The sequence below is a fragment of the Perognathus longimembris genome, chromosome 6 (genome assembly GCF_023159225.1).
Source record: "Perognathus longimembris pacificus isolate PPM17 chromosome 6, ASM2315922v1, whole genome shotgun sequence".
Classification (NCBI taxonomy): domain Eukaryota; kingdom Metazoa; phylum Chordata; class Mammalia; order Rodentia; family Heteromyidae; genus Perognathus; species Perognathus longimembris.
In genome coordinates this window covers 53,038,167-53,064,980 of record NC_063166.1, presented here as the reverse complement: position 1 = coordinate 53,064,980, position 26,814 = coordinate 53,038,167, and the positions used below count along the sequence as shown (strand labels likewise).

Here is a 26,814-nt window from a genome sequence, read left to right as displayed (position 1 = left end):
AGCCACAGCAGCTCCTTTGCCCTCTCTTTGCTGTCCTTGTTATGGTAATTGCTGAGTGTTTTCCCCAAGAGCTTTGTTGGGATGGTAAAGCCCTTTGATGATTCAATTTGGATATTAATCTCTTCAGGGAAGCTCTCTCTCTCACCATGGATGACCCTCAGGAACTCTCAGACTTCAGTATTCATCAGAAGGAGGGATAAGTAAACTGCTGATTTCAGAGCCCACTTGGTAATTATCTGTTTGCTCAAAACACCAATATGTCTACTCCATGAATATAAACTTTTCTTGTCCAACATAGTATTCCCAATGATGACCCACAGTCAAAATCCTGGTAGCCACTACAGTAAAGTATTTTCACATGAATAAAAGAAGTGACATTGATCAAGATGTATTGTACTCATAAGCTAATAAATTGAATTGAAACCCCTTTGTACAGCAACTATTCAAAGATCTTTTTTTTTTTTTTTTTTTTTTTTTTTGCCTGTCTTGGGGCTTGAACTCAGGGCCTGGGCTCTGTCCCTGAGCCTCTCTGTACTCAAGGCTAGTGCTCTACCATTTGAACCACAGCACCACTTCTGGGTTTTTCTGTTTATGTGGTATGAAGGAATTGAACCCAGGATTTCCTGCAAGCACTCTACCACTAAGCCACATCCCCAGCCCTAAAGATCATTTAAAAAAATTATTTCACAGGAAGCATTAAAATATGGGAAGTATCTTAAAACCTTAAAGGTTTTCATAGAAGTTACCTGTGACTGGTGGGTGGATGATCTAGAGCCTGATCCTTCACGGTAGACTGGGATTTCCAGGGGACTCTCTGAGAAGCGAAGATCTTTCAGAGTTTTAGGGTACATTTCTTCACCTGCCTCGAGGTCTACAATTATATTAAAAGAATATTGTCCTGTGAGCATGCGTAATCATTTGAAACCATGAAAATAGTTCTTCATACTAAAAATCTTCTTAATAAAGGGACCATTGTCATCACATTCTTTGTAAAAATTGTAATTTAGAACTCAGAAAGAAATAAGCCTAAAATAAGAAAATAATCTTCCCTGCTATTCTGTAACATTACATATCAGGCTGGAGAAACAGACCAACCAATGGAAATGTTAGCAGCTTAATATCATTGATTCTAAAACATATTTCAGCTAAAAAAAATCATTTTTCTCTTTTTGTGCAAGAAGTACTGAGATTTGAAACCAGTGTCTTGCACTTACTACAAAGATGTTCTACCACTTAAGCCACATCTCCAGTCCTTTTTGCTTTGGTTATCTTTCAGACACAGTACCTTGCTTTTTGCCCAGACTAGCCTCAAAAGACTACATTTCTTCTATCTGTGTCTCCCATCTGGCATGACAGATGTGCACATATTTGTTTTATATATATGTATGTATGTATATTTATACACATATATTATATGCATATATTACATATGCATATAACATATATTTGTATATATGATACACATCAATAATATATAACATATACATATAACCAATATATATAACATATAACACACATATATAATATGTACATACATACATACATATATACATGTATAAGTTGGGGGGTGGATTGGTGTTGGTCTCTTGAACTTAGGGCCTGAGTTGTTTTTTTTGTTTTTTGTTTTGGTCAGTCCTGGGGCTTGGACTCAGGGCCTGGGCACTGTCCCTGGCTTCTTTTTGCTCAAGGCTAGCACTCTGCCACTTGAGACACAGCGCCCCTTCTGGCCATTTTCTGTATATGTGGTGCTGGGGAATCAAACCCAGGGCCTCATGTATATGAGGCAGGCACTCTTGCCACTAGGCCATATCCCCAGCCCGAGATTTATTTTATTTTATTTTTTTTGCCAATCACGGGGTTTGAACTCAGGGCCTGGGCACAGTCCCTGAGCTTCTTTTTTGCTCAAGGCTGGTATCTATCACTTGAACCACAGAGCCACTTTCAGCTTTTTCTGTTTATGTGGTACTGAGGAACAAACCCAGGACTTGGTGCATGCTACCACTGAGCAACATTCCCAGCTCATGGCCTGAACTTTTGTGCTCAAGGCTAGCATTGTACTACTTGAGCCATAGTTTCACTTTCAGCTTTTTGCTGGTTAATTGGAGAGAAGATTCTCATAAAGCTAGCCGCTGGTGTTACTGGCTGCTAGTTACTAAAGAAGGTGAGATCTAAGGATTATGGTTCAAAGCCAGCTGAGGCAGGAAAGTCTGTGACTCTAATTTCCACTAAACTACCAAAAAAGCCAGAAGCAGAGCTGTGGCTCAAGTGGTAGAGCCTTGAGCAAAAGAAGGTCAGGAACAGCACCCAGGCTCTGAGTTCAAGCTCCAAGACCAGCGCACACACATACAAAAGAGTCTTGTGAACTTTCCTGCCTGAACTGGCTTTGAATCAAGATCAGATCTCAGCTTCTTGAGTAGGTGGGAGTACAGGTGTGAGCCACTGGTGCCCAGTATATATTTGTACATATTTGTACATATTTTGAGGTGGGAATACTAATTTTTTCCCAGCCTGGCCTTTAACTTTGTTCCTCTCAATTTCTGCCTCCCTCCCAACTAGCTCAGGTTATAGGTATGAGTCTCTGTACCTGACCAATATCTTTTCTTTTTTTTAGTGACAATTGCTTAACTGAGAAATTCTGTTCTCTAACATTATAGATTCTCAGAAACATTGCTGTTTAAAATTCCATCAGTCAGAATTTGACTCTTATCTGAAGAATCTAAGTCACTTTGACATGAACAAAAAGCTTCAATATACAACCTTTGTGCTGAGCTGTGTAAAAGGCTTTCTGAACCAACATTCCATGTGTATTTTATAGTTACCAAGTAAATGAAACTCAGTTCATATCTCATGTTAACCCCTTCACACATACCCTAACTTTGCTTTGAGATGATCAAAACTCCAATTTCATTTAAATTTCACCCAACTTCACACTTCTCTCAAACCCTTTACTGTTTTTTCTTTGTTTAGGGAGGTATACCATGATTCCCTGGAATATGGTCTCACTCAATACAATTTATCAATAAACCCAACTTTGTTGTACATCATGATCTTAAGCTGTTAGCAAGAACAGCACAAAATCTCAAATCACAGCCTACTTTCCAGTGTTTTCTTAGTTCAAATTCTGAAGATAAGAAAATGTGCAGAGAACGTGCATGAGCCTGTTGCATGGGTTTAGAACATGAACTCTTACCTTCATTCTATCACATCATACCTGGAAACTTTCTAAGGTTAGCATTCCAACTAGATTTATTTTCAGCATTCTTATATTTCTTCTTTAGCTTTGATCCATCCAATCCATTTTTCAATTCCTAGGAAAGAAGACACTGAATATCAATTGACTTACGCTAATTTAGAATGTAAACATTTACAGTTACATGATAGACAATGTCATGGTGTACATTTCTTACTTGAAAGAGGTTACAGCAATTTTTTCCAAGTGACCTGTGTTTCACTTTCACACAGAAATATACAGCAACACATAACTTTGTTTTATGCTACCTGATTAGCAGCATGTCTGGGCATATCAAGTGGCCAAGGAAGGAAGCAGGTTGTAGCAAATATGGGAAGGATATCATAATCATTGGAGGCAGTAATATGAGGGAACCACCAGATCCAAAGACAGTGTGGAGGCAGACCAAGATAGGACTCACATATGCTACTTGCCCATAGAGTCCTGAAACATTATTCTCTCTGGACTTTCTTCTCCATGGGCTTTGTCTTTTATACCTGATTGCAACCTGAGCACCTGTTGATTCATGTCCATCTCTGCTGGCTGTCCTGTCACAATCACACTAGAGCCTGATCTCATGTCTATGACCACTGATTTAGTTCCACCCCTTCTTCCTCTCTGATTTCTTTGGTCACCAATGGGTTTCAGAGATGTTTCCTCAAAACTTCTTCGGAGTTCACTCCCAAGACCTCCAAGGCTCGCCCTTTTGGTTGGATGTCTTCCAACAGGCTAGCCTATCTTCTAATCCTCATTTTTGAATCCATCTCATCGATATCCCAGGGACTTGTTTCAAATATCATTATTAGGTCAGATTGGCTGCGCAAAGGGGAAGTTTTGTAGATATTTAGGGATTAAATTTGAGCATAATAGGAGTCTATGAACACCGGGGACTTCTAAGAACCTTACAATTCTATTCACCAAACATATACTCACCACCTTCTGCCACCTGTTCCTGAGCAAAATTATGAGTATTATTACAGCATACCCTCTACCATACGCCTTACATTTGATGGGGAAAGTTGATGAGAAACAAAATGCTCAAAGCATTTTTGAAAAGAAGCCCTGGTGCAGCAAAAGAACACGATACCCAGTTTAGCTGGAGCTTATGTGTATGCATGTAGCCACAGACTAAGAACAAAACTGACCAAGGACAAAAACGGATTACCCAGCTAGTAAGATAAACATCTGCTTTCTTCAGTAGATAAAAAGTTACTAAAGATACTGGAATATGGGCAATGATGCTGGGTAGGAATTCTAATCTACATGATGGAGGAAGACTTGACCCCAAACTGGTAAATCAGTGAAGATACTGTGCAAGGTTTGAAACTGACTTTAACTGTGATGACCTGACTGTGAGCAGAGACAATGTAATAAAAGCAAAACAGTAAAGAAAGAAGGAAACAAGAAAACAGTGACAAGCTATATATATATGGTTTCATTACTTGCCTGCTTTGAAGAATCTTTGAGAACATTTTCAATGTTATCTTCAGAAGAAACTATCTTTGGTGGTTCATAGTCTACCTGAAACACTTTTGTTACTATTCCACTCTGTCTGCAGTCCCTGGAAATCATGAAAGAGAAAGAGAAAGAGCAGACAGACAGAGAGGCTGTTAAAAAAAGATTCAAAGAAATGGTGATTACCAAGTTAAAAGACCCTAAAGTCCCTTAATGTAGCTACTAAATTATATTTCACATTAAAAATTTTTTGCCAGTTCTGAGGCTTGAACTCAGGGCCTGAGCACTGTCCCTGGCTTCTTTTTGCTCAAGGCTAGCACTCTACCTCTTGAGCCACAGCACCACTTATGGCTTTTTCTGTTTATGTGGTGCAGAGGAATTGAACCCAGGGCTTCATGCATACTAGGCAAGCACTCTACCCCTAAGCCACATTCCCAGCCCTGTTTCATTTAAATTTGTGTTAATTTAAGATGTCAAAAAAGTTATCATTGGTGTAAAAGTTGTATATCCCTCCAAAAGTAAGAAATAGTTCAGCTAGTAGAGAGAGCCTAGAGAATCTTTTTAAGTATCTGGGGCAGTAAGACATTTGATCTGCAACTTAAAGATATTCTCAGAATGTGGGCAATCTCACCTTTTCCCTCTATCATTTGCTAGACATTTGAGACTTTAAAAAAATTGCTGTACGGGGCTAGGAATATGGCCTAGTGGCAAGAGTGCTTGCCTTGTATACATGAAGCCCTGGGTTCAATTCCCCAGCACCACATATACAGAAAATCGCCAGAAGTGGCGCTGTGGCTCAAGTGGTAGAGTGCTAGCCTTGAGCAAAGAGAAGCCAGGGACAGTGCTCAGGCCCTGAGTCCAAGCCCCAGGACTGGCAAAAAAAAAAAAAAAAAAAAAAAAAAATTGCTGTACGTGGTAAATGTTTCTAAATTAAGTGATTTCTATACTTGAAAAAGTCCCTAGATAGCAGAGAGTGAATAAAGGAAAATCGAACTGGTTCACGTCCATCAAGTTGAAACGATAGTATTTTTTTTCCCCCCTGTACTGGGGCTTGAACTCAGGGCCTGAGCATTGTCCCTGGCTTCTTTTTGCTCAAGGCTAGCACTCTACCACTTGAGCCACAGCGCCACTTCTGGCTTTTTCTGTATATGTGGTGCTGAGGAATCGAACCCAGGGCTTCATGCATGCTAGGCAAGCACTCTACCACTAGGCCACATTCCCAGCCCTTGAAATAGTTTTAAAGGTCAATTAAGTCAAAACAAAACCAACTTGATGGTGATAGTTATGGGCCATAAAAGAACTATCCTCCAAACACAGTGGCTTCCTCCCTCAGGGCCACATAAATATCCTTCAAGGTCTCCAACCCTAGAAAAACTCTTCCCTCCCAGAACCCCAGTATGGAATATAAAATCAAAATATTATTCATACACATTACACCTTTTGAACTGTGGCTTATAATTTGTGCACCTCACACTATACCTCAGTAAAAAGCAAATAAAACACAAACATGAATATATATGCTAAAATTTAAAAAAAACCCTCATGTTCTGCTCTAATGCTGAACTGATATCATAGGATGAACTAAATAAAGTTACAGCATGCTATTAGAAATCAGCTTGATAGGGCTGGGGATATGGCCTACTGGCAAGAGTGCCTGCCTCATATACATGAGGCCCTGGGTTCGATTCCCCAGCACCACATATACAGAAAATGGCCAGAAGTGGCACTGTGGCTCAAGCGGCAGAGTGCTAGCCTTGAGCAAAAAGAAGCCAGGGACAGTGCTCAGGCCCTGAGTCCAAGCCCCAGAACTGGCCAAAAAAAAAAAAAAAAAGAAATCAGTTTGATAAACTTACTTAGAAACTGCAATGGCTTTAACCTGTATTTTTCCATCAGGCAAAGTAATGGGTTTTGTGTACTTAAATGTATTATTTTCACCATAACCAATTCTCTTCAGAAACTCAGGTTTGCTGCCATCCAGGGTATAATATATATTGACATCTGGGGTGTCTGAAAATAATCCAAAACAGGATAACTGTAATTGACACTAAAGTAGCAAATCCCTGATATAATAGCTATATGACAGTTATTTGAGTATAAAGGATAGTTTCTATTTGATTATTACGCATATTACACTGAGGACACACAGATGACCACATTCCCTGCTCTCATAGGGTTTACATTTAAAGAAGAATACACAGTAAATAAAAAGTAAATAGATAAATATAATCATAAATATAACATAAATACTTATAAATATTAAGCAAATAAAATATGCAGCAAATAAGTAAGTAAATACCTCTTGCCAGAGCTGAAGTATGTGGTGTGAAAAAGGAGGACATAGGGTATGCCTACAAAGCAGGTAAAGGGATGGACAGAAACATATTTTCATTTACTTCTTTATTTATTAATTGGCAGTTCTGGGGTTTGAACTCAGGCCTTTACAATTGCTATATAGGCACTCTAGAGCTTGAGTCACTCCTCCAGCCCTTATTCATGTAAGAGACATTTATATTTCCTTTCCTATGGAATGTCTTTTAGTATCTTTTGCCCATTCTTCCATCAGGTTATTTTTTAGTATTGATCTGTGGTATGTCTATGCATCTGATACTTAAATGTTAAATTGGATCCCCTATCCTTCACATCATTATTTGTCAACTATCATCCAACTTTCCCTGTGTTATAGACATATACATCAAAATTTTTCTTTTTAAAAATCATATTAGCCGGGTGCTGGTGGCTCATGCCTGTAATCCTAGCTACTTAGAAGGCTGAGATCTGAGGATCTCTGTTCAAGGCAGCCCAGGGAGGAAAGTCTATGAGACTCATCTCCAATTAACCACCAGAAAACTGGAAGTGGCACTGTGGCTCAAGTGGTAGAGTGCTAGCCTTGAGCTCGGAGCTCAGGATAGTGTCCAGCCCTACAGTTCAAGCCCCGGAACCAACAAAATAAATAAATAAAAATCACATTAGGAGAACATACTACAATGATGCACAATCTAAGTTGGAATTCGTGGTCCAGGAAGTAAAGGGGTTATTTTACAAATGTACTTAAGTAGTTTATATACATTCAATTAAGAAAATATTGATAAAATATTGTGCTTCACCAGGACACAAACTAAAATTGGAATGATACAGAGATTAGCATGCAAGCCTGGGAATGTGGCTTAGTGGTAGAGTGCTTGCCTAGCACGCATGAAGCCCTGGGTTCAATTTCTCAGTACCACATAAACAGATAAGGCTGGAAGTGGCGCTGTGGCTCAAGTGATAGAGTGCTAGCCTTGAGCAAATGAAGTTCAGGGACATTGCCAGACACTGAGTTCAAGTCTTAGAAAAATAAAACAAAATTAAATTTAAAAAAGATTCGCAGGCAAATCCATGAAGCATTATGTATGTTCAAATAAAAAAAATAGACACTGGGGGCTGGGGATATAGCCTAGTGGCAAGAGAGCTTGCCTCGTATACATGAAGCCCTGGGTTCAATTCCCCAGCACCACATATACAGAAAACGGCCAGAAGTGGCGCTGTAGCTCAAGTGGCAGAGTGCTAGCCTTGAGCAAAAGGAAGCCAGGGACAGTGCTCAGGCCCTGAGTCCAAGGCCCAGGACTGGCCAAAAAAAAAAATAAAAAAAATAAACACTGGATATAGAATTGGAATCTCAGTCACTTTATAGACATATTGTTCATGTTTTATCTATAAAAATTTCCAGTGTTGATCATGTATGAACATATATAAGTATATATATATGTAGGTAAGTATATTTAAGATTTTGAAGAATAAATATTATCAGCAACATATCCATTGCTCTACTTTTTTTTTTTTTTTTTTTGGCCAGTTCTGGGGCTTGGACTCAGGGCCTGAGCACTGTTCCTGGCTTCTTTTTTGCTCAAGGCTAGCACTCTGCCACTTGATCCACAGCGCCACTTCTGGCCGTTTTCTGTATATGTGGTGCTGGGGAATTGAACCCAGGGCCTCATGTATGCGAGGCAAGCACTCTTGTCACTAGGCCCTATCCCCAGCCCCATTGCTCTACTTTTTTTTTTTTGCCAGTCTTGGGCTTAAACTCAGGGCCTAAGTACTGCCCCTGGCTTCTTTTTGCTCAAGGCTAGCACTCTACCACTTGAGCCACAGCACCACTTCTGGCTTTTTCTATATATGTGATGCTGAGGAATTGAACCCAGGGCTTCATGTATACGAGGCAAGCACTCTACCACTAGGCCATATTTCCAGCCCCCTGCTCTACTTTTTTTTTTTTTTGGCCAGTCCTGGGCCTTGGACTCAGGGCCTGAGCACTGTCCCTGGCTTCTTCTCACTCACTCAAGGCTAATACTCTGCCACCTGAGCCACAGCGCCCCTTGTGGCCGTTTTCCATACATGTGGTGCTGGGGAATCGAACCAAGAGCTTCATGTGTAGGAGGCAAGCACTCTTGCCACTAGGCCATATTCCCAGCCCCTGCTCTACTTTTTAAATAAGACTTTAAGACTTTTTTGTTTACTGTTATGTGTGGCACTGTGAACCCCATATATACCAACTCACTTAATATAGCAACTCACATATACCAATCCTCACAGTGGTTCAAAGTGGTAGATATAATTAATTCTATCTTACCATGAGGACACTGAGATGCCCAAGTTCACTAGAGGTTAACCAAACAGTGATTCAATCTCTGACTTTTTGCACTGTAAAGTCTGTATTAGTACATCAAATTTATTATCCCAGCAAAACAGTGAGCATCTTGGGAAAATTTGGGCTTCTGGACATCTTACCTAGGCTAAGGTAAATCAAGACAGTGTTTCAACTATGTGCCAAGTCAATGGTAGCCATTTAATCTAAATAGATGTAACAGTGTTGTAGAAATTTTACAAAGTTCCTGAAATTCTGATTACAGGAAGCACTCAGGACTCAGAATATGCATCATTATAATATCCTAATATCATTTTTAAAAAGAATACAGAGAGCATTACAATGTTATTTTAAACATTCTCAAATATATATGATTCCTACCTGATTTCATTTCCAAAAGAGTATTGTTATCAATTTCATGGTTAGCTTTTCCAGGCTGAGGCACTCGCAGTGGTATAATCTGAGGGACACACACTGAGCCAGCAGTCATATTCTCTCCTTTCATCGAAAAATAGATAAAAATAAATCCCTTCACATATCTATATCACAACACAAAAACTGTAGAGAAGAAGCACCTATTTAAATGCAGAAATCTAACAGAATATAAAAAGGATATTGCTAATATACTACCTACAATTATTCCATTTTAATTGATATATTTCAGCTCTATTTTTGCTTGTGAGATCTTGTATGGGGTTTTCTCTAATTTTCTTTCTTTCCTAAGAAAGAAACAAGAATAAATGGAATGGAATTACTCTGAATGGGTAATAAAAGGAAAAGGTAGAAGAGGGACTACCATGAATGGTCTGACCTCAGTTCCCTAGGACCAGTATTACCCTTCCCTGCCTACAGCTATTGTGTTTTCTCTCTTGGCCAGTCACCTCAGGTGGGAAGTTATCCCCTCAGGGGAAGCTATCACACAAGAGATAAGAGGACTGTAGGCAACAGGAAATGTTCATTTACAGGCAAGTCCTTTGGGAAAGCTTTGGGTCCATGCCCTGCCTTTTCCACCACAGTGAGTTTGGTTGTTCAAAAGTTGCAAAGACACTTTAGAAGAACTAGATTCTTACTTTTCAGTGGAAAGGAAGTTGGCACAGATATAGTGAGCAACAAACAAGCTTCCCATTCTACCTATTGTGTTTATAAATAACTACCATTAGGGAGACCTTTCTGATCTTTCTTTTTGGAAAGGTGTCATAATTTTTCTTTTTGCCAGTCCTGGGACTTGAACTCAGGGCCTGAGCACTGTCCCTGAGCTTCTCTTTCCAAGGCTAGCACTCTACCACTTGAGCCACGGCGCCACTTCCAGCTTTTTCTGTGTATGTGGTACTGCGGAATCAATCCCAGGGCTTCACACATGCTAGGCAAGCACTCTACCACTAAGCCCCATTCCCAGCCCAAGTTGTCACAATTTTTTTAAGAGTAGTTTATTTTTACTTCATTGAGGCTTTTTTTTTTTTTTGGCCAGTCCTAGGCCTTGGACTCAGGGCCTGAGCTCTGTCCCCGGCTTCTTTTTTTGCTCAAGGCTAGCATTCTGCCACTTAAGCCACAGCACCACTTCTGGCCATTTTCTGTAAATGTGGTGCTGGGGAATTGAAGCCAGGGCTTCATGTATAGGAGGCAAGCAGTCTTGCCACTAGGCCATATCCCCAGCCCAAAGTGTCACAATTTTTAATGCATACAGGGGGACGGGAACAACCCAAACCCTCACCTTAGTACAACAACCATTTATATTCCTGTATTGCCTTTTCAAATTGTCAACAATTATGGATACTTTAATAGTATAGTATTTACATTCTTGTTTTATAATTAATATTTTTCTTTTTTAAATTTGTTTTGTTTTTGTTGTCAGTCCTGGAGCGGGGACTCAGAGCCTGAGCCCTGTCCGTGGCTTCTTTTTTTTTTTTTGGCCAGTCCTGGGCCTTGGACTCAGGGCCTGAGCACTGTCCCTGGCTTCTTCCCGCTCAAGGCTAGCACTCTGCCACTTGAGCCACAGCGCGGCTTCTGGCCGTTTTCTGTATATGTGGTGCTGGGGAATCGAACCTAGGGCCTCGTGTATCCGAGGCAGGCACTCTTGCCACTAGGCTATATCCCCAGCCCCCGTGGCTTCTTTTTGCTCAAGGCTACTACTCTACCTCTTGAGCCACAGCTCCACTTCTGGCTTTTTTCTATATATGTGGTGCTGAGGAATCAAATCCAGGGCTTCGTGTATAAGAGGCAAACACTTTTACCACTAGGCCATATTCCCAGCCCTAACTGATATTTTTCTATGCATTTACATAAACTTATCACTTTGCCACTGGGAATCTAGGCTGTTTATAAACATTTTAAATTTGGTTCTTGCAGTTCTAATGTTGCTCTGAACACGTCTGTGGTTTGAGTTTTGCAAGACTGTATTCTCCAAATTGAGAGCTAAATCTAAGAGGTGAACTCAATAATACCTTGGATAATTCTAGATCGAGAGTCAATAATATAAACTGCAGATACTGATGGAGCAACATTTGATCCTACAGAAATGAGGCTGAACGTGGGGGAAACTTTCCCATAATCATATTTCCATTCAAGTGAAGAGCAGTTCAAATAAAAATAGCTGACAATTATAAATAAACATAGAGGAAGAGAGATGAATTCTCAGCGCAGGGACTAGTGATTGCCCTTGGGAAGCCGGTGTGACCTCACACAAAAGGGATGGAGTAAAAGCCTTATCTAAGTGCAAATAGCCGCGTGCAATTACTGGAAAACCATCACCGACCACCCAACTCCCCCCTTCTTGTCCACCTCCTTTCTCCTGGGACCACAGCCTATCTGGCCCTCGCTCCCACTCGGCAGTCGGGCCTGCTTCATTTTGGCTGGGGTGAAAGAGGCCCTCCTCTCTCTTCTCCATCCAAACACCGAACGAAATCAACAGTCCCCCTTACCCAATCCCAAGCAAGGCACCACCTCAGCCGGGCAACCCAGTCACCAACCTCTGACCGCTACAAGCCCCTTCCCTCCTTCACAGCCCGGTTACCACAGACGCCGCAAGCTTTGCCTAGTCCACTAGAAGCTGAGCAGATGATTGGCGGGAAAACCAGATTCCTAGCAACTAGCCCCGCCCCTGTCTCTGGGACGAGCCAAGATATCTTTCCCGTGGCTCTGTCATAGGCATCCAAGAATATGCCTTAACAAAATTTTAAAAGCACTAGAAAGTGGAGCACCTACCACCTCTTGAGGAAAACAGGCTCGTTCTTTCATCATGCGGTGAAATTCTGAATCACAAAATTTCGGAGCTGTAGTGGGGCTGGTGAATGAGATGCAGCAGGCAACGATTGGCCGCCCAAAGCCGACAGACAAGGAAGGACTCTCTGCGACGCGAAGAAGAAGGACCCTTTTTTCCGGTTTGTTGTAGTCTGTGGCATCCCTTGGTTCCCAAGCTAGTTTCTTCCTTCATAGCTGGGAACTGAGCACTATGGCTGAGGTGAAGGTGAAAGTGCAGCCCCCTGACGCCGATCCGGTCGAAATTGAAAACAGGTGAATCATTGAGGCTCCGTTTTGGGGCCCCAGACGTCCTCTATCCCTGTTCCCCGCAGGAGGCCTCTTGGGCCAGGGTACTCCTTTTCTAAGGGGAGAGGCTGAAACGAGTTGTGGGAGCACGGAGGCACATGATTGCTGGGTTCCGCGTGCCTATTCCATTTGAGAGCTTGCAACTTTTGTAATTGGCTTTGTCTCAATATTGTTTAGGAAGCGAATGATACCATTCCTTCGTAATGGGGAAACAAGTAGTATCCACAAATAGTACATGATTACTACTTGTAACCCTGGGTCGCTCTATCACTCAATAAAGGAACTCACGATTGGACGTTTGGATGGATCAGGGAAGTTTGTGATTGCAAAGCAACATTAAGCCAAATCCCTTCACTAATTATCCTGTAGCTTCTTTAATGTTATATATGCTACTGCCACTGCACTGCTATTTGTAGATTATCATGATATTTTTAAAAGACCTCTACTTTGCCAAGCTATTAAGAGTAATACGTTTGTTGATCTTAAGGCTTGGACTTGTTTGATAAAGATAATTCCTTACCCAGACATTCCCCAGTTACAGGGAATGGTCATAAGTTTTGGCTTCCCACCAGAAGTGTTTACATTTGTTTTCTGCTGGCAGATTAGTGGCTTAATGTTATTCTTATTCCAGCTGAGAAAACGGAAGTCTCAGCTTTAATATTTAACTTTTCTCTTTGGAACAAGCAAACACATCGTCATTAATATCTTTTTTTTCTAGAATTATTGAATTATGCCATCAGTTCCCTCATGGAATCACAGATCAAGTAATCCAGAATGAAATGCCTCATATAGAAGCCCAACAACGAGCAGTGGCCATCAATAGACTGTTGTCTATGGTAAGATGAATCCAACTAGGCCCTATCATTTGTTATATATTGTTACCCTCTGTTATGTAGTCGTGATGGTTAACTTTATTGTACCAATTTAAGTGTGAGATGGAGCCTCTAAATTTAGTTTTGTGGTCCCACCTTGCCACATGATGGGACTGAGGGGAGGGAAGGAAGATATCACAGTTTATCTGGTATGTAAGTAAATACATTTCTAAAACTAATCATCCAGCACTTGTGTGTGTGTCTTTGTTTAGTTATGTAACAAAGCCTTATAGACAGGTGCAAACAGTAAATCCTCTTTTGCAACCCAGAACTTATTGTTGATTATGAGATTTTGGTAAATGTAAGAAGGAATATGATTCCTATAACAGTTGGCAATGTGGGGGTTTGTTAACTCACACAGCTCTGAATAAAGTTGATGTAAAAGCTTAAAAAAAACCCCACTAATCTTCCAGTGTTAAATGCAAGAATAGGACCCCTTCCATTCACAGTTTCACAGAACAACCCAAAGTCCAATGGTACTGGCATCCAAGTTCTCCTAATATCCCAAGGCAATTCAGAAGTGTGTCAGAACACATTTTATTTTACTTTTGGTTCATTATACAAAGGTATACTACTATAAGCGTTTATTAATTTCTTGATGTTTCTGCCTAATTTCATATAACAATAAAATTATGCATCAGGCTAGCACTGGTGGCTCACACTCATAATCCCAGCTACTCAGGAAGCTGAGATCTGAGGATCATGGTTCACAGCCAGCCTGGGCATGAAAACCCATGAGACTCTTATCTCTAATTAACCAGCAAAAAGCTAGAAGTAGAGCTGTGGTTCAAGTGGTATAGCACCAACCTTGAAAAACAAAAAAGCCTAGTGAGAGCTTGAAGTGCATTTAGGCCCCAGATCAACACCAAATAAAATAAAATTGTGCATCATTAAATGTTAGTTAACTTCATAATTTTATTTAGTCATTGTGGTATTGAACACACATGTTTAGCCTTTATCTGATTTTTTAATTTTACAAATAACCATCCCAGGATCTAGCATATAGGACATTGTTAAAATGCTGATATTTTGAAATATATTGAAATAGTTAAGTTTTTAAAATACATGTGGCAGAAACCTAAGTCTCAAGTGAATAACTGACAGGTAAAAGTGGGAGAATAATTTAGTCTGCATAGTAAAAATATTAAAGAATACAGTAACATTTGTCATTGGAATTGTTGTACCTTAAAATTGATATTTTATTTTGTATTTTTAAAATAATTTAGGGTCAGTTGGATCTCTTAAGGAGTAATACAGGTCTTTTATATAGAATAAAGGACTCTCAGAATGCTGGGTAAGCACCTATTTTTTATTTTAATAAAGTCTTAATTATCATAAAAGTAATGTATGTTTTAGGAAAAAAGCAAATACAAAAGTGCACAGTGTTTCAGGTATGGTGGTGCATTCCTCTTATTCCAACACTTAGAAAGTTGAGGTCAAAAGTTTGAGGGCAGCCTTCTCTATATAGTGAGACTTTATCCCAAGAACAAAAACCAAACAAAAAAACCAGGTGCCAGTGGCTCATGCTTGAATTCCAAGCTACTCAAGAGGCTGAGATCTGGAGGTAAAGGTTCAAAACCAGCCCAAGCAGGAAAGACCATGAGATTCTTAACTCTTTGACTCCAGTAGTAGAGTGCTAGCCTTGAGTGAAAAAGCTAAAGGACAGAGCCTAGGCTTTGAGTTCTAGTTCCAGTACAGGCAAAGAAAAGAAAAGAAAAAATGTAGTAAATTTGTCTTGTATATCATTCTTGCTTTCTGCCATATATTTCACTTCCCAGAGTAATCACTCTTTTAAAAAATGGGATATATATCCTTTAAACTCATAAATGATTATATATTTATATACTGTATATTCATATATAATCTTTTTCTTTTTTTTTAAAACAAAAATGGGTTCATGCTGTCCATACTGTTTTATAACTTATTTTTTTCACTTACTATATCTTGGACATCTTTTCATGTTGGTACACACAGCTCTGTCTCATTCTTTTTAAGGTAAGCCCTTCTTTTGGTAAATAAGTAAATATGCTGACTTTGTCTGATACTTTAAGTAGTCATTTAGATTTTTATGTATCCTATACCCCCTTTCTTCTTAAAATTTGCTTTATTCCCCTGCAGTAAAATGAAGGGATCAGATAACCAAGAAAAACTAGTATATCAAATCATAGAAGATGCAGGAAATAAAGGTAAGCTTGTGAAGAATGAAGCAGAAAACACATTGGTTTTGGGTCTAGATATAAAGAACAGGATCCAGCTTTTCAGAGTAAAGCTTATGCTGCAGCATTTGTGTAAAATAGGAAGGAAAGGAATAAAACATACAGATAACGTACACGTGCTTGAAGGACACACAAGAGCAATGCCATTGTTGCTGTGAGAAAGATGGGCAAATTAAACTGTTCTAAGCAACATTTATGAATTATCTATTTAAAACTTAAGGTGTTTTTGGTTGTTTTTAATTTTTTTGTTTTTTTTTGGTTGTTTTTAATTTTTTTAGCTATAGTACTACCTTAGTCCATTTTCTGATGCACAGATGGGGTAGTTTTATTTAAAAAATTCATTTCTCAGAGTATTAGAAGAATCTAGTTAGATCCTTTTTGCTGATAGGGATTCTTTGAAGAGTCCCAAGATGGCACAAGGTATCACATGGTCAAACAAAGCAAGTTCGCAGAGAAAGTTTACTTTTGTTGCAGTGCTAGTGATTGAATAAAGACCTTGCACATGCAGAGCATGTGCTCTACCACTGCACTACATGCTGTACAAAAGTTCATTTTTTGCTGGGCACTAAAATCCTAGCTACTCGGGAGGCTGAGATCTGAGAATCACAGTTCAAAGCCAGCCTGAGCTGGCTTAACCACCAAAAACTGAACGTGAAGCTATGGCTCAAAGTGGTAGAGCACAAGCCTTGAGCAAAAAACTCAAGAACATCACTCAGGACCTGAGTTCAAAGCCCAAGACCGACAGAAAAAAAGTTCATTTTTCTAACAAAGTCATTTACTAAGTAATATTAAAGTGTTTGACTTCACTTCTCAAAAACCATTCATATATCAATCAACATTAAAATTTCAAAACATGAAATACGGGTAAACTTTCAAATCAAAGGGATAGCCTTGAACAAAGTTACTTAAGCTTTGTGAGCCTTAGTATTTTCATGTTAGCTGTAAATTGTGGATAATGACACCTCTGGTTTTGCAAAGACCAGAGGATGCATACTGCAGCATGACTGTGTTTTGATATATGTTCAACAGTTATCCTTCCCTTCCTGTCTCTCTTGAAGAACCATATCACGCTGAGTATGACAGCATATGCCTATAATCCTAATACTTGGAAGGTGAAGCTGAAGGATCATGAGAGTGAAAACAGCCTGCATCATATACTGAGACTAAAAATAACCAAACAAGCTGGGCACTGGCTCACTGGCTACTCACCATTCTGAGATCGAGGTTCAAAGCCAGTCTGGAGTCAGGTGTCTGTGGTTCATACCTGTAATCCTAGCTACTCAGGAGAATGTGATCTGAGGACTGCAGTTCAAAGCCAATCTTGGCAGGAAAGTCCATGAGACTAGTATTTGCAAGTAACCACCAAAAAGCCAGTAATGGAGTTAGTTGTGTCTCAAGTGGTTGAGTGCCAGCCTTGAGCAAAAAAGCTCAGGGTCAGTAGGCCCTGAGTTCCAGCTGTAGGACCGGCACACAAAACAATTTTTAAACTTTAAAATTAAATTTAAAAAAATTTGTAAAAAATTGCAAAAATTAAAAAAAATAATAAAAACAGTTTGGGCAGGAAAGTCCATGAGACTCTTACCTCCAATTAACCAGCAAAAAGCTGGAAATAGGGCTATGGCTCAAGTGGTAGATCACCAGCCCTGAGTGAAAAAGTAAGTGAACTCAGTGACTAGGGCCTGAGTTAAAGCTTTAGTACTGGCTGGTGTGTGCACGTTTAACACACACTCTACTGTATCAATTGTAGCTAATATGCTTTAGGATTTATTTGTATCATTGACAATAGCATGTAAAAGTATAAATTGAAATTGTAAAATTAAGTGTACATTTATAGTGAATTAGCTTTTTTTTTTGCCAGTCCTGGGGCTTGAACTCTGGGCCTGGGCACTGACCCCGAGCTTCTTTTTTTTTTGGCCAGTCCTGGGCCTTGGACTCAGGGCCTGAGCACTGTCCCTGGCTTCTTCCCGCTCAAGGCTAGCACTCTGCCACTTGAGCCACAGCGCCGCTTCTGGCCGTTTTCTGCATATGTGGTGCTGGGGAATCGAACCTAGGGCCTCGTGTATCCGAGGCAGGCACTCTTGCCACTAGGCTATATCCCCAGCCCCGCCGAGCTTCTTTTGATCAAGGTAAGTGCTCTACCACTTGAGCCACAGTGCCACTTCCAACCTTTTTAAGTAGTTTATTGGAGATGAGAGTCTCATGGAATTTCCTGCCTAGGCTGGTTTTGAACCATAATCCTCAGGTCTCAGCCTCCTGAGTAGCTAGGATTACAGGCATAAGCTACCCGTGCCCGGCTGCATTAACATTTTAAGAACAGTCCTACATTGGAAAAGAAAGAAAGCAAAAATTTTTTGTCATTTGCTTTCTCTCTCTCTTTTTGCCAGTCTTGGGGCTTGAACTCAGGGCCTTAGCACTGTCCCTGGCTTCTTTTTGCTCAAGGCTAGCACTCTATCACTTGAGCCACAATGCCACTATTCTTTTTTTAAGTTCTTTTTTTCTTTTTTTGCCAGCCCTGGGCTTGGCTTTGGACTTGGCCTGAGCACTGTCCCTGGCTTCTTTTTGCTCAAGGCTAGCACTCTGCCACTTGAGCCACAGCGCCATTTTTGGCCATTTTCTATATGTGGTGCTGAGGAATTGAACCCAGGGCTTCATGTATACAAGGCAAGCACTCTTGCCACTAGGCCACATTTCCAGCTTGTCATTTGTTTTCTGGGACAAGATCTCACTAACCTAGGCTGTTCTTGACTTCCAAAGTGCTAATTATATTATTATCTGTATAGTAGATGTTCCCCAACATGCCTAAGCAAAATATTTTATATACCTTCTTTTTCCACATGTAGTATTTATTTTCTCTTTGAAAGAATAATTGTGTCTTCCCACAGTTAGCTCTTAGTAGTTTCCAAAAACAACAATTAAAAAAATATTTAGCTGGGTGCCGGTGGCTCACACTTACTTGTTTTGTTTTTGTTGCCAGTCCTGGGGCTTGGACTAAGGGCTTGAGCACTGTCCCTGGCTTCTTTTGCTCAAGGCTAACACTCTGCCACTTGAGCCACAGTGCCACTTCTGGCCATTTTCTATATATGTGGTGCTGAGGAATTGAACCCAGGGCCTCATGTATACGAGGCAAGCACTCTACCACTAGGCCATATTCCCTAGAGCTCTACCTCTTGAGCCACAGCAACACATCTGGTTTGTGTAAAAAAAAGCCAGGGACAATGCTCAGGCCCTGAGTTCAAGGCCCTGGACTGGCCAAAACAAAAAATAAATAAATAAAAATGTCATTAAAAAAATTAAATTTTATTGACAAGGTGTTGTGCAAAGGGGGTACAGTTACATAATAAGGCAGTAAAAACATTTCTTGTGATATCTTATACCCTTTTTTTTCTTTCCCTTTCCTAAATCAGGTAGGCATATATATAATATCCAATGTACCAAAATCATATTAACCACGTAGGGTATACCACAGGAAATTCACTTAAAAATGTCCTTTCATGCTTTAAAAAAAGTACCTGAATGAGATTACTAAAAATTTCTAGTTGCAATATAAAGCTTATTTTTTAAGGTTATTTTTTCTCAATGTTACTTAAATTTCCTAACATAATTACATAACGTTTGTTTTTTTACTAAAGGGTTTGCTGTAAATTTATTTTGATAATTTAGAATGAGAAATAGGTACATGAATAGAAACACACACTGTACTTCAACTTGCTTTATTTTAATTTCCCATAGGAATATGGAGCAGAGATATTCGATACAAAAGCAACTTGCCACTAACAGAAATCAACAAAATTCTAAAGAATTTGGAAAGTAAAAAGCTTATCAAAGCTGTTAAGTCTGTAGCAGTGAGTAATTTTCCTTATATATGTTGTTATAAATGTACTTCAGGTTTTTAATTCTTCAATCTATGCTATGATTTAAAACTGGCCAAAGAAAGGACTTAAAAAAAAGCACTTTTCGGATGGGAGTATGGCCTAGTGGCAAGAGTACTTGCCTCATATACATGAAGCCCTGGGTTCGATTCCCAAGCACCACATATATAGGAAACAGCCAGAAGTGGCACTGTGGCTCAAGTGGCAGAGTACTAGCCTTGAGCAAAAAGAAGCCAGGGACAGTGCTCAGGCCCTGAGTCCAAGGCCCAGGACTGGCAAAGAAAAGCACTTTTCTGAAGTTAAGAAATTTTTTCCCCATCAGGATCCTCTTTATCCATTCTAATCCTAAAAATTAGCTCCCATTGGCCAGGCACCTGAGTTCAAGCCCCAGGACCAATTTATGTACTTGAGCACGTGCACACATACACACACAACTGACTTGGAGATGCTGCTTTCTGCTTTTTACTGCCTGATTAACTCTTGATGTCTCACCCATTCCAAACTAAAACTTCTTCAGTGAAGTCATTTTGAAGACCATTTTTCCTAGTTTTTATACTGTGACATTGAGTTTACTTTATTCTAGCACATTATTATATGTATTCAGCAAATACCTAGTGGTGAGTGCCAGGAACACATGGTGTGTGCTTGGGGTCCTCAGTGAGCAAGTCAGAGAAAGATACCTTCCCTGGATCTTTTGTTGGTGTCTGCCCTGGATTCCTGTAGTGTTTCCTTTACTACACTGGTGTTTATCTTTCTAACCAAAACTGGAATGTTAACTGGAGTAAATAAATGAGCTGCCATCTTGAAAAGATCTGGAGAAATCTTTAATTCATATTGCCCAGTGAAAGAAGCCTCTCTGGAAAGGCTATATACTGTATACCAACTAACTTTCTGGAATTCTGGAAATACTGCAGAGACAGTGAAATGCTAAGTGGTTACCAAGGTATGGGTGTGGGAATAGGGGTGGCTGTAGGGAGAAGTTGAACAAGAGAAGCATGGGAGATACCTTGGGGGTAGCAAAACTATTCTGTATGATACAAGAGTGCATTAAGCATGAACCAAAACTATAGAAAATAGCTGTGTACTTGTGGCTCATGCCTGTAAATCCTAGCTACTCAGGAGTCTGAGATCTGAGGATCTCAGTTCAAAGCCAGCCTGGGCAGGAAAGTTCCTGAGACTCTTTTCTCCAATTCACCACAAGAAAACTAGAAGTGATGCAAAGTGGTAGAGTGCTAGCCTTGAACCAAAGAGCTCACGTTCCAGTACCCAGGCTCTAAGTTCAAGCCCCACAACTGACAGGGGGAAAAAAAAACAAAACCAAAACTATAGAAATAGATAGCACAAAGAGTAATCTTAATATGCATTAAATTTTATGAAGTCATTTAGGAATTAGGGGGATCCCAGGGCACAATGAAACAAACTAAATGTTATAGAATGTAAGAAAACAGGGCTGGGAATATGGCCTAGTGGCAAGAGCGCCTGCCTTATATACATGAAGCCCTGGGTTCGATTCCCCAGCACCACATAGATAGAAAATGGCCAGAAGTGGCGCTGTGGCTCAAGTGGCAGAGTACTAGCCTTGAGCAAAAAGAAACCAGGGACAGTGCTCAGGCCCTGAGTCCAAGGCCCAGGACTGGCAAAAATAAATAAATAAATAAATAAAATAAAAATAAAAAAAAAGAATGTAAGAAAACAACCTCAATAAAGCAGGGAGAGGAATAAGGTGGTATCCTAGAAATGAGCAATTGAGCAGTGTCTATAAAATTAGAAGTAAAAGGGAATATACATAAGCACTTTTCTGGAGTTAGGAAGTTTTTTCTCCTTCAGGATTCTTGTTAACCATTTTAATCCTAATTACATAGTATATTAGACTTAAACTTATGAAAGTGAAGTGGCGTGCTGGCATCAATGTAATTCTGACACAGAAAAAGGCAGTCCTATCCCCTTTCAAGACTGTCCACACTTCAGACACCAACATAAGTTTGGGAACTTTCTCCACATCTTTCTAATAATTATTTTTTTGTTTTTGTTTTTACATGTAGGGAGTCTAAGGAAGGTAAAGGACATATGCATCCTCTGTTCCCCCAGAAGTTTAGGCATGCCAGATTTTCTTCCAAGTTGTCATTCTAATAATTCTGTACATCTGAAACTCTTCTAAAATAGAACTTGTTTTAAAAAGCATTTCACTTTTGAAAATTGTTATAAACACAAGGATTGTGCCTTTTCTTTCCTAGGCCTCCAAAAAGAAAGTATATATGCTGTACAACCTGCAGCCAGATCGGTCTGTGACTGGTGGTGCCTGGTACAGCGACCAGGATTTTGAATCTGAATTTGTAGAGGTGCTTAACCAACAGTGTTTCAAATTTCTACAGTCCAAGGTGAGGCAGAGTTAAGAAAACATCTGTACTTTTGTAAAATGATTCATAAAAGATACATGTTCTTGTGTGTAATATTTTATGAGATTGGGAATACTTAAGTTAGTAATTTTTACTAAACAAAGTATGTTTTGCTGTTGGTTTGGTTCAGTATAAATTGTATTTAGAAAGCATTGACTAGGGGCTGGGAATATGGCCTAGTAGCAAGAGTGCTTGCTTCATATACATGAAGCCCTAGGTTCAATTCCTCAGCACCACATATATAGAAAAGGCCAGAAGTGGTGCTGTGGCTCAAGTTGGCAGAGTGCTAGCCTTGAGCAAAAAGAAGCCAGGGGCAGTGCTCAGGCCCTGAGTTCAAGCCCCAGGACTGGGAAAGGAAAAAAAAAAAAAGAAGAAAGAAAGCATTGACTAGCATTCTTGCTTAGATCTCTTATGTTTAAATCCTTACAGGCAGAAACAGCACGAGAAAGTAAGCAGAATCCGATGATACAAAGAAATAGTTCATTTGCTTCCTCCCATGAAGTATGGAAATATATCTGTGAATTAGGGATCAGTAAGGTCAGAACTTGCTTTCTTACCTTCCTTGTAAAACCTCATCTTCATATAGGTACAGATTACAATGTATTCCCAGCATATTTGACCTAAACCTCTTTTGCAGGTGAGAGCTGTGAATATTCTGCACTAGTCACTTTGGGGAAAGACACACTGTCTTAGTCTTAGGTAAAGGCAGCCATTACTCTGTGACACAGATGAATATGTGTTGAGCTTGGGGACCTAGAGCAGCAGAGTGCAGGACTGGCAGTGTATTTCACCACCCAAAGTTGAAAATCTGTCCTGACTCTTTCACATATGCATGGATGAGCATATGTGTAAAATATCAGCCACACCATCAGTTTTTATTGGTATTGTCAGTATTCTTTTGAAGAGCTACACATGAAAACATTGATGATTTTCATAATCAGAAAAGCAGCCATAACAGCACTTGGATATAATCTTTTTATTTCCTGAGCTCCAGATTTCTCATTTATAAAGAAATAGGAACTTGGACTGTTTGATATCTTTCTGTTCACGCATTGTAAGAATTTGTCATTCTTGCCAAAGAAATGTTACCTTATAAAATCTAGATTTTTCCTAAGATGATATTAGAATGTGTGACATTCTGCAGGTTAGCCTTTTGCCCTTAGCATTTCAGTGGGCCACTGTTTACCCTCTTTTATATTTTTTATTACACTCTGTAGCTCATTGCTTCCCCATTTCATAGAGGAACTATGATCCTTTGTTGCTCATAACACCCTCCAAAAGGGTCTCCTTGTCCTTTATGCATCTTTCCTTTGTCCTTTCTTAGGTAGAGTTGTCCATGGAGGACATTGAAACCATCCTGAATACACTCATTTATGATGGGAAAGTGGAGATGACTATCATTGCTGCAAAAGAAGGCACAGTTGGCAGTGTAGATGGACACATGAAACTGTACAGGGCCGTCAATCCAATCCTCCTACCTACGGGTTTGGTCCGGGCACCCTGTGGTCTCTGCCCGGTACGTTAAACAGCTTCATTCTACCCTTGACTACCACCATGCCCAAATGCCACCTAGACAAACAGAGCAGACATAGCTGATTTCCCAGACTCTTGTGATTGACCAACAGTCACTCAAATCTCCATATACCCTAAGAAACAAATATTACCTCAAACTCAAAATAATCAGGTTAAAGACATTTGCAGTTTCTTCTCTTGGCCCTGAAATGGACACTTTGGTAAGGGTTAGAGACAAAAATAAGATTTGAGAACCTACTATGAACCAGGAGCATGCTTTTAATAATTCTTGTGTGGTCTCATTTGATTCTCCATATGTGCTTGGAATTAGTGGTGTTTTTTTCCCCCTAATGAATGAGGGAACTTAGGTTTGAAGGGTACAGCTTAGTAGTAAGGCTCATCCTTATCATGTATAGGCCCCGAAGTTTAATTGCTCTGAATCCACTAAAAAAGGAGAGGATTGGATTTAGGTTTGGGAAAACCTAAGAATATCAGCTTAGAATTATCTCTTTGGAATCAAGCCCAGAGATGATCTTTTTTCCTGCATGCCCTAGCAGTTTCATTAAATCCTATTGAAAAGTGCCAACCATATGCTGAAGGCACTAAGGCTGCAAAAGCAAGAGACCTCAATTCTCTTGGTATTTATTTTCTTGAGCTGCTAGTATTCCATATTTTATAGTACTGCCATATTTTCTTATACCTTGTTTATATGCCAAAGCTTTCTTGCCCTGATTTCAACTCCTAGACAGAATGCTAACAACAGTGGAAATTATGTTTAGTCTCCTTTATAGAAATGAAGGTAGCTAAACATGAAACATTAGCTTAGTCAAAATTAAGTCGTTTATATGTGTAAGACTTTATGTATTCCTATACTACCTGCTGATAGCCTTTTGTTTGGTGGGTAGGTAAACATGATCATCATTATGTTGTGGTAAGAGGCCCCGCCGTTAACTAGCTGCATAATCACAAACCAGGCAATATTATACCATGTCCTTAAATATAGTCCCTAGTCTCTTTTAATTTGAAAGTTTTGTAAAAATACTCCTATAAGTTAAAACTATTACAAAAATATTTTAAATGGTATTTTTCAAGTACTTAAAATATTGTAAAAATGTTTTCAAAACTTCATTTTGAATATAAACTGTTTTGTTTTTTAAGGTTTTTGATGACTGCCATGAAGGTGGTGAGATTTCACCATCTAATTGTATTTACATGACAGAGTGGCTTGAATTTTAATATTTAATAGAGAAGTATGAACTTTATTAAATATTTGCAAATGAAGTTTACTTTGAGACCAAATAATTCAGGATGGAACATCCAATCTCTTTAAAGATATACTTCATAGTAATGGATACAGACTTGCTGCTATGAAGACATTTTTTATTTATGAAGACTAAATTTATATTGGAAAAGTAGTCAACAGAAAATGAAACGGAACAGTGAAATCCATTCCTCGACAAATAATATACATTGAAGCTCTGGAAAAACATATCATTTGAAGTTTCAAGACTTGGTTCAAGAAAAAAGAAGCTAACCTATATGAGTACTATGATAATGACTAAAGCACTCAAGTATTCATTTTAGGGCTAGGGCATGGGCTCAAGTGGTAAAGTGCAAGGCCCTGAGTTCAATACTCAGTCCTCAGTACAGCCAAAGTAATAATAATTAACCAGATTTTAAAAAGTAGGTTATTTAAATTAAGGGCTTCATTGGAAACTGCTTGTTCGGACATTTTTTGTGTGTGTGGTCTTGGGGCTGGGCTCCTTTTGCTCAAGGCTAGTGCTCTATCACTTTGAACCACACCACCATTTCTATTTTTCTGCTGGTTAATTAAAAGAGCCTCATTGACTTTCTTGCTCAGGCTGGCTTTGAACCACAATTCTCAGATCTCAACCTCCCAAGTAGGTAAGATTTGCAGGTGTGAGCCACCAGTCAATGCCCTTCTTGACTTCATTTTTCATTTAGCTACTACAAAGAGATTCATCGGCTTTCCTGCCTGAACTTGCTTACAAGTGTGATCCTCAGATCTCAGCCTCCTGAGTAGCTAGGATCACAGACATGAACCATTAGCACCCGGCTTAGAAACTTCCTTTATTGTGTTTGTTACTACCATTTGGGTTTCTTGGAGAAGAAACCAAAAGTGGTGAGGGCAGGAAGAGCAGGTATGCAGGAACTTAGGGCATGACTGGATGAGTAGAACTTGTTTTTTCTACACACTACTCCATTTTATCTCAGTATTCCTTTTTTTTTTTTTTTTTTTTGCCACTCCTCAGGCTTGGACTAAGGGCCTGAGCACTGTCCACTGCACCACTTCTGGCTTTTCCTGTTTATGTGGTACTGAGGAATCAAACCCAGGGCTTCGTGCATGCTAGGCAAGCACTCTACCACTAAGTTACATTTCCAGCCCCTCAGTATTAGTCTTTCAGAATATTATGCTGCCATACTTACCCAATCCCAAACAATGACTTACTGTCAAGGGGTGTCTTTTCAGTGCATAAATATTAATGGTCATTGATCTAGTTATATTTGCTAGAATATCACTACATGCTTTAATGTAGTGTTTGATGTAGTTTTATGTCCCTCACCGTGGCCACCCAAATCAGATGCTGAAATTTAATCCTCCATATGATGGTATTTAGAAGTAGAGTCCTTGAGTGGAATTAGTGCCTTTATAAAATTAGATCCAAAGAGGTGTGTTGCTCTTCCTTCCATGTGATGACACAGAAGATATGCATGTAAGAACCAGGATTGGGATCATCAATGAATTTGTTATCACCTTGACCTTGAACTTCCCAGTCTCCAGAATTTTGAGAAATAAATTTCTACTGTTGATAAATCATCAGTCTGTCTTATCTTGTTATAGCAAATGACTGAGCCAGTGTTTAATCATTTAATAGACACTTAACCTATTAATACTTTGAGAGGTTGAGACCATTGTTCTCTTAAATATTTTAGATTTGTTTCCTTTTTTTTGAAAAATCATGTTATGGCATGTCTAAGCAGGAAGCCTTTACTGTCTCATTCTCAGTTCTCATAGCACTTTCAGATCTGGGCATCAGGCATATGGAAATGTCTAGGTTATTGTTGCACAAAAAATATCA

At 39.5% G+C, this 26,814-nt stretch overlaps 2 protein-coding genes and 2 non-coding genes across 8 annotated transcripts in view; 2 read left to right on the top strand and 2 right to left on the bottom strand.

Moving 5' to 3' along the window:
- Nucleotides 1-12,337, bottom strand: part of Dzank1 (double zinc ribbon and ankyrin repeat domains 1) — a 49,273-nt gene extending 36,936 nt beyond the window's left edge. For 3 of the 5 annotated variants that reach the window (XM_048348734.1, XM_048348737.1, XM_048348738.1), the window contains exons 1-6: nucleotides 12,272-12,337; nucleotides 9,687-9,803; nucleotides 6,538-6,691; nucleotides 4,676-4,790; nucleotides 3,212-3,308; nucleotides 747-871 (exon numbers count right to left, since the gene is read on the bottom strand). In XM_048348734.1, the coding sequence (XP_048204691.1) occupies nucleotides 747-871; nucleotides 3,212-3,308; nucleotides 4,676-4,790; nucleotides 6,538-6,691; nucleotides 9,687-9,795 (600 nt within the window). In that variant the 5' untranslated portion in view covers nucleotides 9,796-9,803; nucleotides 12,272-12,337. The other 2 variants (XM_048348735.1, XM_048348739.1) reach the window with 2 other exon arrangements.
- Nucleotides 12,338-12,645: 308 nt separating this feature from the next.
- On the top strand, nucleotides 12,646-24,954 carry Polr3f (RNA polymerase III subunit F). Its single transcript, XM_048348744.1, has 9 exons — nucleotides 12,646-12,815; nucleotides 13,567-13,684; nucleotides 14,947-15,014; nucleotides 15,839-15,906; nucleotides 19,666-19,778; nucleotides 22,040-22,183; nucleotides 22,631-22,738; nucleotides 23,526-23,717; nucleotides 24,872-24,954. Exons 1-9 carry the CDS (start codon nucleotides 12,754-12,756, stop codon nucleotides 24,947-24,949), a joined length of 951 nt encoding a protein of 316 aa, XP_048204701.1. The 5' UTR covers nucleotides 12,646-12,753; the 3' UTR covers nucleotides 24,950-24,954.
- On the top strand, nucleotides 13,906-14,036 carry LOC125354023. The gene has a single exon (XR_007211414.1). It is a non-coding gene; the product is annotated as a small nucleolar RNA SNORA40 (small nucleolar RNA).
- LOC125354012 lies at nucleotides 21,840-21,999 on the bottom strand. The gene has a single exon (XR_007211404.1). It is a non-coding gene; the product is annotated as a small nucleolar RNA SNORA67 (small nucleolar RNA).
- Nucleotides 24,955-26,814: the final 1,860 nt, after the last annotated feature.